At 56.3% G+C, this 14,069-nt stretch overlaps 1 protein-coding gene across 1 annotated transcript in view; it reads right to left on the reverse strand.

Annotated features, from left to right (window-relative positions):
- TAF4 (TATA-box binding protein associated factor 4) overlaps nt 1–14,063 on the reverse strand; it is an 84,681-nt gene extending 70,618 nt beyond the window's left edge. Inside the window, exon 1 of the mRNA XM_031934691.1 lies at nt 13,758–14,063. Coding sequence (XP_031790551.1) covers nt 13,758–14,001 — 244 coding nt within the window. The 5' untranslated portion in view covers nt 14,002–14,063. The remainder of the gene's footprint in view (nt 1–13,757) is intronic.
- Between the last annotated feature and the right edge of the window lie 6 nt (nt 14,064–14,069).

Consider the following 14,069-nt stretch of genomic DNA (forward strand, 5'->3'; position numbering starts at 1 on the left):
TCCATCCCCGCCCCGGCCCTCTCCCTGCATGCCCACCTTGGTCACCAGGCTCCATCCTCCTGCAGTCCTCTCCCTGCATGCCCACCTCAGTCACCGGGCTCTGGCTCCCTCCCCGCATGCCCACCTCAGTCACCGGGCTCTGTCCCCCCACAGCTCTCACCCCGCATGCCCACCTCGGTCACCAGGCTCTGTCCCTCTGCGGCCCTCTCCCTGCATGCCCACCTCGGTCACCAGGCTCCATCCTCCGGTGGCCCTCTCCCCACATGCCCACCTTGGTCACCGGGCTCTGTCCTCCAACTCCGAGCTGCAGCATCTGCACTGTGCCCCCACTGGCACCACCCACCAGCCCCAGTCTGGCTGCTGGTTCTCCAGGTGCGGCAGTGCCCATGCTTGCCTTCCACATCCGCCCTGACTATCCCCACCATCGGGACGTGCAGAGACCCTGCGAGCGGGAGTCCCGGGCTGAGCTTCTGTGCGAGTGTCTACGACCTGTCCAGGAAGTGGACCCCAAACGTCTGCCCTGTAGGGCGGTCGTGAGCATGGGAGGTGCACACAGTGCCTGGCACCAGCCAGCACGCGGCAGTCACAGCACACAGGCCCACTTCTGCGTCCTGTGCTCAGTGACCACCGCCCTGTTTCTGATCCTGTCTCCAGTGTGTCATCAGGACCAACACCTAGAACCCAGGCCAGACCTTCTGGCTCTTCCACTCCACAGCCTTCAGGGGTCCCCACTGCCTGCAGAGGAAGGCTCTGCTCTCCACACCCTCCTGGGTCTCATCTGCCTGAGTCATACCCATACTCACACCGGCAGAGAAGCACCACGGCCCAGATCCCCACCTACCCAGACTCCGCACCCTGCCCCTGCCCCCCATGCACCCCAGCCCAACTCCCAACTCCCCAGCAGTTCACAGTTGCCACCAGGGTCACTCCCAAGGGAGACAGGGCCAGGGCAGAGGTTCCAGAGCCCAAGTCTCTAGCCCTAGGCCCCACCAGCCATGTGGCCTTGAGCAGGTCATAGAAATGCGAGCCTCAGTGTCCTTGTCCCTAGGCAGGTTTCATGACACCATCATCACAAAGACTAAACACGGTGCCAGAGACGACACTCAAGGTGCTTGCAGCAAAGTGACCACTTCAGACCTGCTGCAGAAACCCAACCTGTCAGGGAGCACACAGCAGCCCCACGGAGCAGCCTGTCCCCGAGGCAGGGAGTCCGCCTCACCCGCTCACCCCATCTCCACCCAACGCCTGCTGTCAGACGCTGGAGTCGTAACTACTCACAGAGGACACCTGACAAACTGTTTTTCTACAACCTTTCATGAACATGAGGCTGCAACAGTCAAAAGAGGTAACACCCAGAGCCCCTAGAGGACACTGCAGACCGGAGGGTTCTGCACAGCAGCGACCGGGGCATAGTAGCAGAAGGAAAGGCTTGTTCCCCGCATAACCTGTCCTTGGCCTCTCATCATCCTCCCCCTGGGGTCCCAGCCTGGCCCTGCTCCCGTGGATCACTCCATGTCCCATCCCTCACCACTCCCTTCTCCTGCCAGCCTGGACCTGGGCACGGCAGGAGTCTCCTCCTGGCACCTCTGCCCCATAGGAGGCAGCTTCTGACAACTCTTCCCAAAGCGTCACAACACCTGCTTGTGCCTGTACGTGGAGATTCCAGACAGGTGCCCCATCCCCTGAGAGCAGCCCTGGGTGCTGGCAGCACAGTCTCCTCTCTCCCCCACCCCTCCAAGCAAGACTCACCAAAACAAGAGTAAAGGAATTTAAATGGTCAAAGTCTCCAAAAAAAGAGAGGAGAAGGACAAGATAGTTCAACAAACCCAGTGCAGGCTCCATGAGAGCCACGGGGCTCGGGAACAGCAGAGGCCTGCCTGGGAGGGCACACCCCTGCTGCTGATAGGACAGGCCGTCTAGGCATCACCCAGAGCCACCTGCCAGGCTCCCTCCCCACAAGGCCCAGTGACTGCCCTCCCCAGGGGGCACCTGCAGAGGGAACTTGGTCATCTTGGCCCTGCAGCATGAGTCCCACCCGCCACTCGCTCCCACCCCTCTCACCACCACAGGACGCAGGGTTGGGCCTGTCCTAGACCTGTCTTCCCACTACCAGAGCCCTGATCCACAGAGGCCACCTTCCCTCCCTACTCACTTGGTGACCCCCACAGCCATCAGCACAGTCCCTTGGTGCCCACAGTCGCTCCTCTGAGGGGCCTGGCCCCTGCCATGGCACCACTTCAGAACCTCATGGCGGGTGGCCTGTGGTCCTCAACGCTGCCCCTGCCAAGCCTCCTGCAGCCGTCCCTGGCCGGGCCACCAGCACCTCAGGGGTGTCCCGGGCAGTGGGGATGCAGTGAGGACAGACAGATCCACTCGTGAGGAACCTGCACCCACAGGACACGCTCCATTCTGGACATCTGCCACCCCTTCCCTGGGCAAACCAAGGTTGCCGCCTCCCACCAGGCTCTAGGGCCTACAGATACACGACCAAGCCCCTGGAGGGTCACATCACCTCACAACCACAAGGAAGAGAGATGACAGGAAAGCCACCTTCCCCTTCTGCATCCTGCACCCTGGACTCCCTGCGTCCCCACAGCACAGCGTGGCCACGGAGCACCACAGACGCGCCCGGACCAACCAGCTCCAAGTAGGGTACAGTATCGGTGTGCAGGCCAAACGACAGTGGCCTGGATGAAGTGGCTGATATAAAGCACGTCAAAGACTCAACCTCCCCCTCCCGGCCCACCCGTCCTCATCCAGCCTAACTTGCACCGATCCAAAGCACGAATCCACACGGGGCACACTTTGTTTCCACTATTGAGCGTGGCTCCAAGATCGCTTCTTAAAAAACAAACAGGAAAAAACAAAGAAACTGTCCTTTGACCCCTCACCACAGTCAGTGCCCTCCTCTCCATCTCCTCCTGACCCTGACCCCCAGCACTGCCACCTGGGACCAGGCGCCTCCAGTCGGCTGAGATCAACAAACCCCAGGGTGCCCTGCCCCGCACCGGCTCCACACCCCAGCCCCAGCCCGCGTGTGCCCCGGGTCACTGCCTCCCCTGCACCACTAGAATGTCCCCACCCAGGTGTCTGGGCTGGTATCTTGTCACTTCCCCCACACGCGATGAGCAAGTGTCCCATGGCTTGAACACCACTGTCCCCACACTGTCCCCTGTGAACTGCAGGCTCACGCTCCAGGAGCCTCGCGCCACCCCCACACCCCACACCCCGGGTCCCTCAAGCCACCCCCACACCACCAGGTCCCTCGCGCCACCCCCCACACCACCAGGCCCCTCAGGCCATCCTCCACATCCCAGGTCACACCACACCCCATGACATCAGGTCCCTTGCGCCACCCCCACAACACCAGGTCTCCAGGGCTGGCACCGTGTGGCCCAAAGCAGGTGGCAGCCCTTCCCACACAGGAACTCTGGTGGCACGCCCACAAGCTCCAAGGCACTGAGGTGACACCATCCCCAAGCCCAGCCTTAGCAGCCCAAGCAGAGCTGTGCCTGGCCCACAAAAGTGGAAGAGGGCGGCCCTGTCACACGTCCAGAATCACAGCCTCCATGACACCCAGTCCGTGCTTTCCAAACTCTCAGAGCTCTGCATCCAACTGATGGTGGGGCACAGGGAGGGCCGCGGTGTCCCTGAGTGCAAGCACTATCCTGAAGCCAGGAGCCCATGAGGCCACCAAGCTGGAGGACAAGGACCGCCCTTGCACTGCCCAATGACGAGCTCCCGGCCCGGCTCTCTGCTGCTCTGGATCCATCACTAAATGGCTCCATAAGTGGCTGGTCACACAGGAGCAGCAGGAAAACGCTGGGGCACCCACAACTGAACAGAGAAGACGCCCACCTTGAGAAGGTACTCTGGAGAAAGGAGCGACGTTTACGCTGAGAAGCTGCATCCGTGCACCTCGCCTCCGCCCCGTCCACGCCGACCTGTGTCACTCCCCAAGCAACTCCGTCAGCAAGCTGCCGGATCCACAAGGTCTGACCTGAGCTTGCTGCCGAGTGAACGTTTGTTGACCGACCAACCAAACTCATCCCTCTGGCCCACCAAGGCCACGCAAGGTCTGAAGCGTGCTGGCTGTCCACCGGTATCCCACCCCGCCCCCAGGACAAGCCGAACCACCCAGCACTCTGTGCAGATGGACACGGCCAATGACCGAGTCTTCTCGGCTGGAACTGGGGAGAGGCCTGCGTCACTTCTGAGCAAGGGCCTTAAGACCAGGAGTGCGTCTTGGCCGCTTGACACCCTTGCAGCCACAGGACTGCGGACACTGACAGCGATGGGCCTCCCCAGGCAGATGAGGTAGCCCAGACTTAGCAGACAGCCACCAGCTGGGGGAGCCCAAGCACCGGAGCGCCCACAGGACACAGCAGGATCGTCGGGCGAGGCCACGAGCCACACAGACCCAGCCCGGCATAACAGCCCCTCACCACGCACTCAAGACATTCCCTTCTGTGGATTTTCTCTTTGAAAGCCAGGTCCCTGTGTTTGAGGGGTTTTAAGTTCGTAAGTTCGCTCCAAGCTGAACCATTTCCAGTCTCTCTTGGCAGCACGAGCATGAAGGAGGCGGCCTGAGGGAGTGGCAGGTACCCTGCAGCAGGTGCCTCTGTTCAGTGGCCACGGGGTTTTAGAGAAACTGGTCACTCTGCGCGCCTCAGCGTCTTTGTGGAGAAGGACTCTCTTCCGGGACCTTCTGGCTCTAGAGAGCTACAGACCCGCGAATCCGTGCACGCCAACACACGGCAGGAAGGCCAGGACTGCACGGGCAAAAGCAAAGCAGCCTCCACCACAGCCACGCTACCTCGGCCATCGCTGCGCTGGAGGGCAGGGCAGACGGTGACCTTGCAACAAACACTACCCCACCACACAGGGCTCTCAGCAACGGCCCCACAGTGTCCTTCCGTCCCAAGAGCTGACAGCTCTTTGCTCTGGGCCACCCCTCCTGCAACCTCCTCCCACCAGGCTCCTGCACCCAGGTGTCCACCGTCACTCATCCCACTCCCAGCACCGCTGGCCAGATGCGCTCTGTGAATGCCGGCCTCTCCCAGCACTCCTCCCTGGCTCCCAAGCTGGCCCAGCCTCAGAGGTGCCGGCACCTGTAGGGTGCCTTCTACAGCTCTTCTAGCCTACTCTACAGGCTCATAACACCCCATGGTCATCAGAGCCGCAACACCATGACTCCCAGACCCTGGCCTATGCCAGCTGCTCCCCTGAGCTCCTGCCTCCCACCAACCACCACTGACGCTCCCTCTCACCCCGCCTGCCCACCTCAATTTCATTCCACAAGAGCCCTTGTCCTCACCCCACCCTCCAGCCCATCCACACCTCCCTAAGCCCCGCCAACTGCCTTGGGCCCCTGCCACACCCACCCCCACATTCCACAGCTCAGATGCAAAAGTGACCTCAATATACAACTTTAAACTATGCCCTGGCCAGGCGCGGTGGCTCGAGCCTGTAATCCCAGCACTTTGGGAGGCCGAGACGGGCAGATCACGAGGTCAGGAGCTCGAGACCATCCTGGCTAACACAGTGAAACTCCGTCTCTACTAAAAAATACAAAAAACTAGCCGGGCAAGGTGGCGGGCGCCTGTAGTCCCAGCTACTCAGGAGACTCAGGAGGCTGAGGCAGGAGAATGGCATAAACCCGGGAGGCGGAGCTTGCAGTGAGCTGAGATCTGGCCACTGCACTCCAGCCTGGGTGACAGAGCGAGACTCCGTCTCCAAAAAAAAAAAAAAACTATGCCCTATCCAACTTCAAACCCTCAATGGCTTCCAGCCACTGAGGCTCTTAGAATCAATTCACACTGTGTGCAGGCAGCCCTGCAATACAATCAGTTCACACAGTGCATTCCTGTGATATAATCAATTCACACCGCGTGCAGGCAGCCCTGCAATACAATCAGTTCACACAGTGCATTCCTGTGATATAATCAATTCACACTGCGTGCAGGCAGCCCTGCAATACAATCAATTCACACAGTGCATTCCCGTGATATAATCAATTCACACTGCATGCAGGCAGCCCTGTGATACAATCAGTTCACACTGCCTGGAGGCAGTCCTGCAATATAACCAATTCATGCTACCTGGGGGCAGGCCTGTGATACAATCAGTTCACACTGTGTACAGGCAGCCCTACCATATCAATTCACACTATCTGAGGGCAGCCCTACAATCTGCTGGGGGGGGAGGGGCCCTGCATCTGCTCTTTCCTCAGCCTGGACACACGTCCCAGCTGCATGTGGCTGACCCCTTTCTCATCCCTCAGCCTCCTGGGAAAGCCTTCCCTGACTACCCTGCCCAGCAGTCCCCTCTCACCCAAGGGTGCTAATCACAATCAGACATACCTGCTGATCTGTTTCCCTGTTAACTGCCTGGCCACAACGGACACACCACGAAAGCAGGGGCTGTCAGCCTGGGACCCCCACAGCTGAACCCTGGTACCCACGTCAGCCTTCCCCCATGGCCCAGTACACACTCTCCTAATGTGCTCACGCAGGCCAGGTGCAGTGGCTCACACCTGTAATCTGAGCACTTTGGGAGGCTGAGGCAGGTGGAGCACTTGAGGTCAGAAGTTCGAGACCAACCTGGCCAACATGGTGAAACCCCGTCTCTAACAAAAATACAACAATTAGCCGTGTGTGGTGGTACATGCCTGTATTCCCAGCTGCTCAGGAGGCTGAGGCATGAGAATCACTTGATCCTGCGAGGCGGAGGTTGCAGTGAACTGAGATTGCGCCACTGCATTCCAGCCTGGGTGATGGAGTGAGAGACTGTCTTGGAAAAAAAAGAACGCACTTATACAAATAGTCACAGTTGGTGAGAATAAACAGCCAACATCCGCGTGAACGAGGTCTAATTTCGCTTAAAGAAATGCAACTTAAAACTAGACCCGATTTTCTTCCTTTAGAATAGTATCCATTTCCAAAAGTCGTATTCTGGCAATGGTTTTAAACGTGTAATCTGATGGAAGGTGATATGTATCAAAGCTTTGAAAATGCTCAAACCACCAGACACGCAGTTAGACATAAAGGCATTCACCTACAGGGGCCACTTGCCACCGTCAGCACAGCACCCTGGCGCAGGGGCCTGTGACCAAATGCTAGAGCCTGAGACCACCGAGGGCCAAGGGAAAATGCACCAGACACAGGACAAGGCAAGGCACAGACTTGGGTCACAGGAGAACTGTAATTACAGAAAAACACAGAAACAGATCTGCACCGGACACAGGCTGAAGTGAGACACCCCAAAATGTGAGCAGTCTGGGCCAGGTGATATTACAAGTGACTCTATTTTCATCTCCACAGTTTACTTTCCAAACTTCCTATAATGAATAAAAACTAATTTTATAAACAGAAAAATAATGTTGGTGAAATAACTAATAGTTTTTTTATATTTATAGTTTCATAAAAAAGCCAACAGAGCCTGTTTCCCATGTCACCCCTCGTTCCTGTCATGATGCTTCTGACACTGACATTCGTAACCTTCTGCAAAGCTCCAAAGCACGGCAGGCCTGCGCCCTGCTCTGAGCGCATGCATGGCTCCTATGAACACCATGGAGACGACGCTCCTCTGCAGAAGACACAGAACTTCCTTTAAAAACTCTCACAGGTCGTTGTCCCACACACTTTAGTGCAAAGTCAGAAAATAAAAGGCCGTGTCCCCCGACCCCTTGGAACAAGGTGCCCGCCTTGCCACCTGTAGCACCTCCACCCACAGTGGACCAGCTGACCCACAGAGCCTCTGCCCTGGGTGTGCTCTGGCCACACCCAATGCCCGGAGAAGGGTGCAGCTCCCTGGCTCCAAGTGTCCTGCCTTGTCCATGTACCGTCCACTTGGACCTCTGACCCTAACCCTGAAACAACTCCCTTGGGAGCCACAGACCTTCTTACTGCAGGGTCCTCATTCTAAAACCTAACGTCAAATTTGATAGACATAAAAAACTGTTTCTGGGGTTTCCTGACTATTCGGAAATGGTGCCTCCAAGATCCACGTGCCCCAACACCACCCTAGCTGGCCACACTCCTCTCACAACTTTGAGACCAAGATGCCACGTGTGCCTTCCTCACATTGGCGCTTTCCAGTGATGCCAAGTGAGGGACAGAAAGGGCCCATCAGATCTCAGGAAGGACGGACACAGGTCTACACACAAGGCCACATACAACCGGGCTCGTGGGGCCAACTTCTCCAGTCCCCAAACACAGTCCACAACAGACAACTTCTCCCGTCCTCACACGCGCCTCCCAACAGACAACTGCTGCTCCACCACGTGACACCCATGGCAGGAGAAGCTGGGGGTGCTTCACTACCTCATCCTGCACACAGCAGCACGGCCCGCTCCAGGCAGAAGGCAGGCCTGGAGAAGAGCCTGAGACCACCGCGGAAAGACCGACAGGGGACACCACACACTTTCTCAAATGGGAGAGGGGCCTCATGGTGGACAACATGTATCTCCTGGTTTTTTGGAAGCTGTACTTCTTTGGTGCAAACATTCATTTGAGATGTAAAAATCAAAAGTTTTCATTCAAAACTTTCACGGTCCAACTATGGAAAAATTAAGTACCCCATTTTCAAACATAACTTTACAGCACTTGTTCTGCTTCACTATTCCAAGCAAGAATTTGGAAAGAACAGCTGTGTACACGTTTGCAGCTGACACCACCACAATGCCATAGCAACCGCAGGCCCACCTGGAAGCAGAAGCGTCCAGGAAGCCCAGGTGCACAGCACTCAGCACAGAAGGGCCTGCAGCAAAAAGCCCCCGTTATTTAACTGCTTTATTGCTATCAAAGGCCTGATTAAGCAAAGGCCACCATCCCACTGCCTGAGCCGGGCACCACAGCTGAACGCCCTGAACAGCAACTGTTTCCTGGACGATCGAAGGCCTAGAGGTTCCTACTGAGCACCACGAAGAAGAAAAGCAAAGTACTCTGGGAACCCTGCAAATTACCCCAAATCTCAGGCAAGCTTCTCCAGAGCCGTTACACCTCTGCTTCAAGATCCTCAAAAACAGCTGCTAATTACACTTTGATCAACTCACATATAACCAACAATTTATAAAAGCTTTCTTCAAATTCATCACCTAAGTGGAAGAAAACTCACATTATACGACAGAAAAGGCTTTGGAGGCAGAACAGGAACTACCTCGACTCCACTCTGATTTCAGGATGCAGACACGCCCACCACTCTGTTCTGCTGAGCTGGGTCTGTGCTGCTCTGACCAAACGCCGCCTCCCAGCGACCCTGTGCTGATGTCTAAGGGGCAACTTCCACAGCACACCGGGGAGCCCGGGGGCAGTCCTGGGAGCCGGGGTGGCTCTGCTCTCTGCCCTTGGAGAAGGCCAACTTCCCATGCGCTCGGGGCCTGCCTCAGGTCCATCTGCCACCGAAGCAAGCGGGACACCTTCTCCTACAAAGCTTCTCACCGGCCCTAAGAAACAGGGCAACTGTAACGAACTTCAAACGTCATCCTCTGTTCAAACTCACAGACCTCTGCTGTGAACACAGCGCTCAGGCACAGCAAGCAGTGAGGAGAGAGGCTCCGAAGAGTGTGACAGGTCCCTGAGTCCTGGCTGCCACTAACCCATGAGAGTCACCAGCTCCGAGACACCAAAGGCAGGTGAGGTCCATCCCAACCTGTCACCAAGATGACTCTGTTTATCCCGAAGGCAACGGTGACAACCCCAGCAACAGGGCAGGGAGCAGGGAGGAAGGGAAGGCCCAGAGCGGCACCTCTGCCCTGCTAGGCAGAGCTGCCCGGGGCTGTCTTTACCCAGCTCCCCAAAAGTTACTTTTCTTTGTTCTTTTCAAATGTCACTCCTTCCTAGGTATGTCAAAAGAAACGCCTGATTAAGACCTCTAGCCTAAAGTGAGCCCTCCACCCAGGTCCAGGCCTCCAAAGGTCACTGCAACCCTCCCCTACGTTGGCAGGCAGGCAACTGCTGCCCCAGGGTGACCCACCTGAGATCTCGGTACCTTCCCCACTGACAGAACCAGAGTCAGCTGCCATGCCAAACGCCTCGGTCACTGAGAAGACATCCAGTCTGGATAATGTGTGAAAAACAGTGAAAAATGAGGGGAACTGGGAGACTCTGGAATAGTGATGCCACCTGACAGCTGTGTTCTGTCAGGCCCAACGTGATAGAATTCACATTCTTCACCAAACGGGCAACCCCACTTTACAGCTGGGGAAGCCGAGGCTCTAAGGGACAACATATTCCTCCCAGGTCAAAGGGCAACAGGGCCCTCAAGTCACAAAATCAAAACTTCTAGGAATGTCCCTTGTGCCAGAGCACTGGCTGCCACCACTGGCCACGGGAACTCACAGCATGCCACCACCCAGCATGGGGCTGGACTCGCCAAACCCAACCCCTGTCCCAACAGCACAATTAAGGGCTAGTGGACTTTTTCCCCCTTTCCCCACAGATAGGAACCAATGCTCCAGACACCACCCGTAGACACACATTCACCTGGGAGTACTCATCCTAAAACACGCAGCAAGCACACGCTCCCTAGGCCAAGGGATAGAGGACCACGGTGAGAAAGTGCTTTTCTGTCCTGGAATGGGAATCTACACTTGGGACAAATCTTAGAGCAACAGGAGAGTAAATTTGGCATGAAAGCACAATAGATCAAGATGCACTGAAGAAAATGTGAATTTGCCAGGCCAAAAGATAACCTTTAGAAATGAACTTCTTTACCTTACACCTATCTGAAAAGATCTCTCAATTTACGAACATGCTAATTTGGGTGTCAGATTACTTTTTTCTTCTTTCAGCTGTAATCACAATCTGACTATGACGTTACGACTATCCTAAGCTGTAGAGAACTAGTGCTTTTCAGTGTTCTTGGGACAAGTGTGTCATCTGCAACAATCTCACTAAAGACTTAATTTTCTCATTTTTTCCTCAGTGAATAAAATTTAAACTCTGGCACCTCAAACCAGCAAATTACAATTATATTAACATAACTATCTTTACAACACCGTCCTGACAAAGAATATCAAGACAGCTAGCTAAAGCCAAATTCAACGCACATGGCGCACTGTGGCGCTGAAACACTCAGGGCCTAAGGCTCAGCCTTAAAGACTTCAGGGTGAAACCTCTCTGTCCCCTCCCTTCTTCCACCCAAGACCTCCACAGAGGGAAGGCCTGGGAGGGGCAGGCCCTTTCACACCCCATCCAATTGCCAGTCATCTGCTACTCCACTTGACACCCACATGCAGCTTCAAGAACCCTGCCCACCCCTAATACTCCCGGCTCCTCCTCAGTTTGCAAGACTGAGTTGTTACTAGAATGAGCTATTAGCCAAGCAAGAGTTATTTTTATGTTACTTCCATCTTTGTTCTAAACATTTTTATTATGAAATATTTCAATGAAGAGGGAGCCAACTAGAATAATTTAATATTCTCTGATCAATCAATTACAGGAAGTAACCAGAGTATTTACAATTTGCCATTTTGATTTACAAAATTAAGTTTTACTGTTTAATAAAAGAAGGTACTCTGGTTTGGGGTACTGCTAGTTTTATTGATATGTATGGGTTTTTTTTTTTTTTTTTGCTTTGGCTACTATTGAAATAAACAACATAATCAAAATTCCTCATCAGTAGATCAACTGCAGGGGGTCATGAAGAGATGGGATAAATCTTTCATTTTTTAGACAGTAGCATTCAGCTCCTTGAAAGTACCATTCTCAGCACTGCCACCCAAACGTCTGTGTGAGCTGTTCCTTTGTCCTCACACACGGGAATCACGCACAGTCAACACTCCTGCAGTTGTGTTTCAAGTTGTCTCCTCATCAAACACACCTGACCCTAAAACTGACCTTAAAACAGAAGATGGAAGTGGGGACACAGGCCACATGCCTAACTGCAGAACTGAGCAGGGGACAGCTGCTGCCACTCGCAGCTCCAGGTTCTGCCCTCAGCTCTGCAGACCCCATCGCCTGGCCCAGGGAGCCCCTGCGCTGAGCCTTCCAACCGGGGCAGGGACACACAGGGCGGGAGCAGGTAAGAATCACTTATGATAAATACAGCAGAGATGCCCTTTTCCAACCACGTATTCCTCCACCTCCTCCCAGAAGAAAGAGATGAGGCTTTACCTATGCAGAGGCTCAGAGCAAGACAACCTGGCCAGCCCTGCAGGCAGAGTGCAATACCTACCCAAAGTGGTGCAACAGGCACCTGGCCTGCGCTGAGACATGTGGGACCGCTGGAAAAACATTTTTATAAATCAAGCATTGCGATAGTTTACATAACAGATCACAGCCATCAAACACCTTTTTACAACATTACTAAAGATCAGCCACGTTTTCTACTAAAAGGTCAATATACACTTAGGAGCAAAACCAATACTTCGGCGAAACACCCCTACAAATGCTTCAGTACTCCAAAAGCTTGTCATAACGGGCGTCTCAGCAACCTCGGAGAAGTGGCTTCTCAGCCCTCTTCCTCCCTGGAGCACTGCAGCCTAGCCGCCTCCCAGACACTCTCCCTACCCCTGCCCTGTCCAGTCTGACCACCAGCCCTGAACCTCACACACTCGGACAGGAAAACCTTTCACTTCTGAAGATGCTGCAACCCTCTCAAAGTGACCAATAGCTCCCTTCAGAGAGGGGACACAGGAGAGACCCACGCTCTCCTCGAAGTTCCTACTACTGCTGCCACCGAGCTGCTACAACTGCATGGCGCGTCACCACAGGCCGGCGAGGAGCTCCCCTGCCCAGCACCCACCAAGGCGGCTGGGGAGGGATGGGGAGCCCCAGACAAAAGCAGCCTAGCGTGCAATGCTGGCCAGGCAATCTTTCCCGTCAAACTTGAGGGGCCCTGAGGAGTCGCAAAGACAGCAGACTAGACAAGAGCGTGAGAAGTGCCAGGCGGAAGGGGCGTCTGAGCCCAAGGCATCCGCAGCACAGCCAGTATTACCCCGAGACCCGTGCACGGAGCGAGAGCATCTGCTGCCACCGCCCTCCCACCGTCCTCCCGAGGGGGCAGCAACCAGACTAGCTGGGCGCTCTTTCCTTTAGGCACCAACGCAGCGCTGGAAGAGACGGTGACACACACGGTGCTGAAACCCTACTCCAGAGCATGGCTCTCAGCAAGGCTGCGCGCCGGGAGGACTCTGGCAGGGTGCGCCCGACATCTCTGCCTTGCTGGTGGCAGCAGGGAAGCCCAAGCCTTCCATCCAGACTTCCCGAGCCTCGAGGAGGGGGTGTCGCGCCCCCGTCCTCGCCTGGAGACTGGGGAGGCTCAAGCCCAGGGTCACAAAGGGGCAGAAAAGCTAAGTGGGGACACAGGCCACACGCCTAACTGCAGAACTGAGCAGAGGACAGCTGCTGCCACTCGCAGCTCCAGGTTCTGCCCTCAGCTCTGCAGATTCCATCGCCTGGCCCAGGGAGCCCCTGCGCTGAGCCTTCCAGCCGGGGCAGGGACACACAGGGCGGGAGTAGGTAAGGACCGCTCCACTAGGAGTCCTCCGAAACAGACCAGCCCCAGCCACAGGCAGCCACCGCGGACGTCTGGAACAGCGACAGGGACGCAGGCTATGCCGACTCCCTCTGGCTCACTCGCAGGCAGCCACCCCGGCTGGCCCCACACCTGGGTAGAGGCTGCCCCTCGGCCTGCTCCAGCCACGGGCCTACGGGACAGATGACCTTAGCATTCCACCAGCAGAGAACTTCCTGGAACTGGCAGCTGGCGCTGCTGGGACCCGCCCTTCCCTCCCGCCCCGTGCGGCCACTCACCTGGAGGCAGCTGGAAGTTCTGGATGTTGGTCGGGTTCTGAGGCGGCTGCGGCAGGCGGGGGGCCAGCACGGTGGGCGTCAGGGTGGCCCGGATCCCGCTGGTGGTGGCCGTGGGCGTCCGGGGCAGGCTCTGGGTCACTGCGCCGGCCGCGCCTTTGGGCAGCCCGGTGGGGGTCCCGGGAGCGGGCGGTGGGACGGCGGCGGGGCTGGGCAGCGCCCCTTGCATAGTTGGCCCGATGACCATGCTGGCAGCCGTGCTGGCCGGGCCGCTGGCCGCCAGGGTCTGCGCCGCCGGGGGCGCCGCCTGCACCA

This window comes from Piliocolobus tephrosceles, chromosome 20 (genome assembly GCF_002776525.5).
Source record: "Piliocolobus tephrosceles isolate RC106 chromosome 20, ASM277652v3, whole genome shotgun sequence".
In the NCBI taxonomy this organism is placed as follows: Eukaryota; Metazoa; Chordata; class Mammalia; order Primates; family Cercopithecidae; genus Piliocolobus; species Piliocolobus tephrosceles.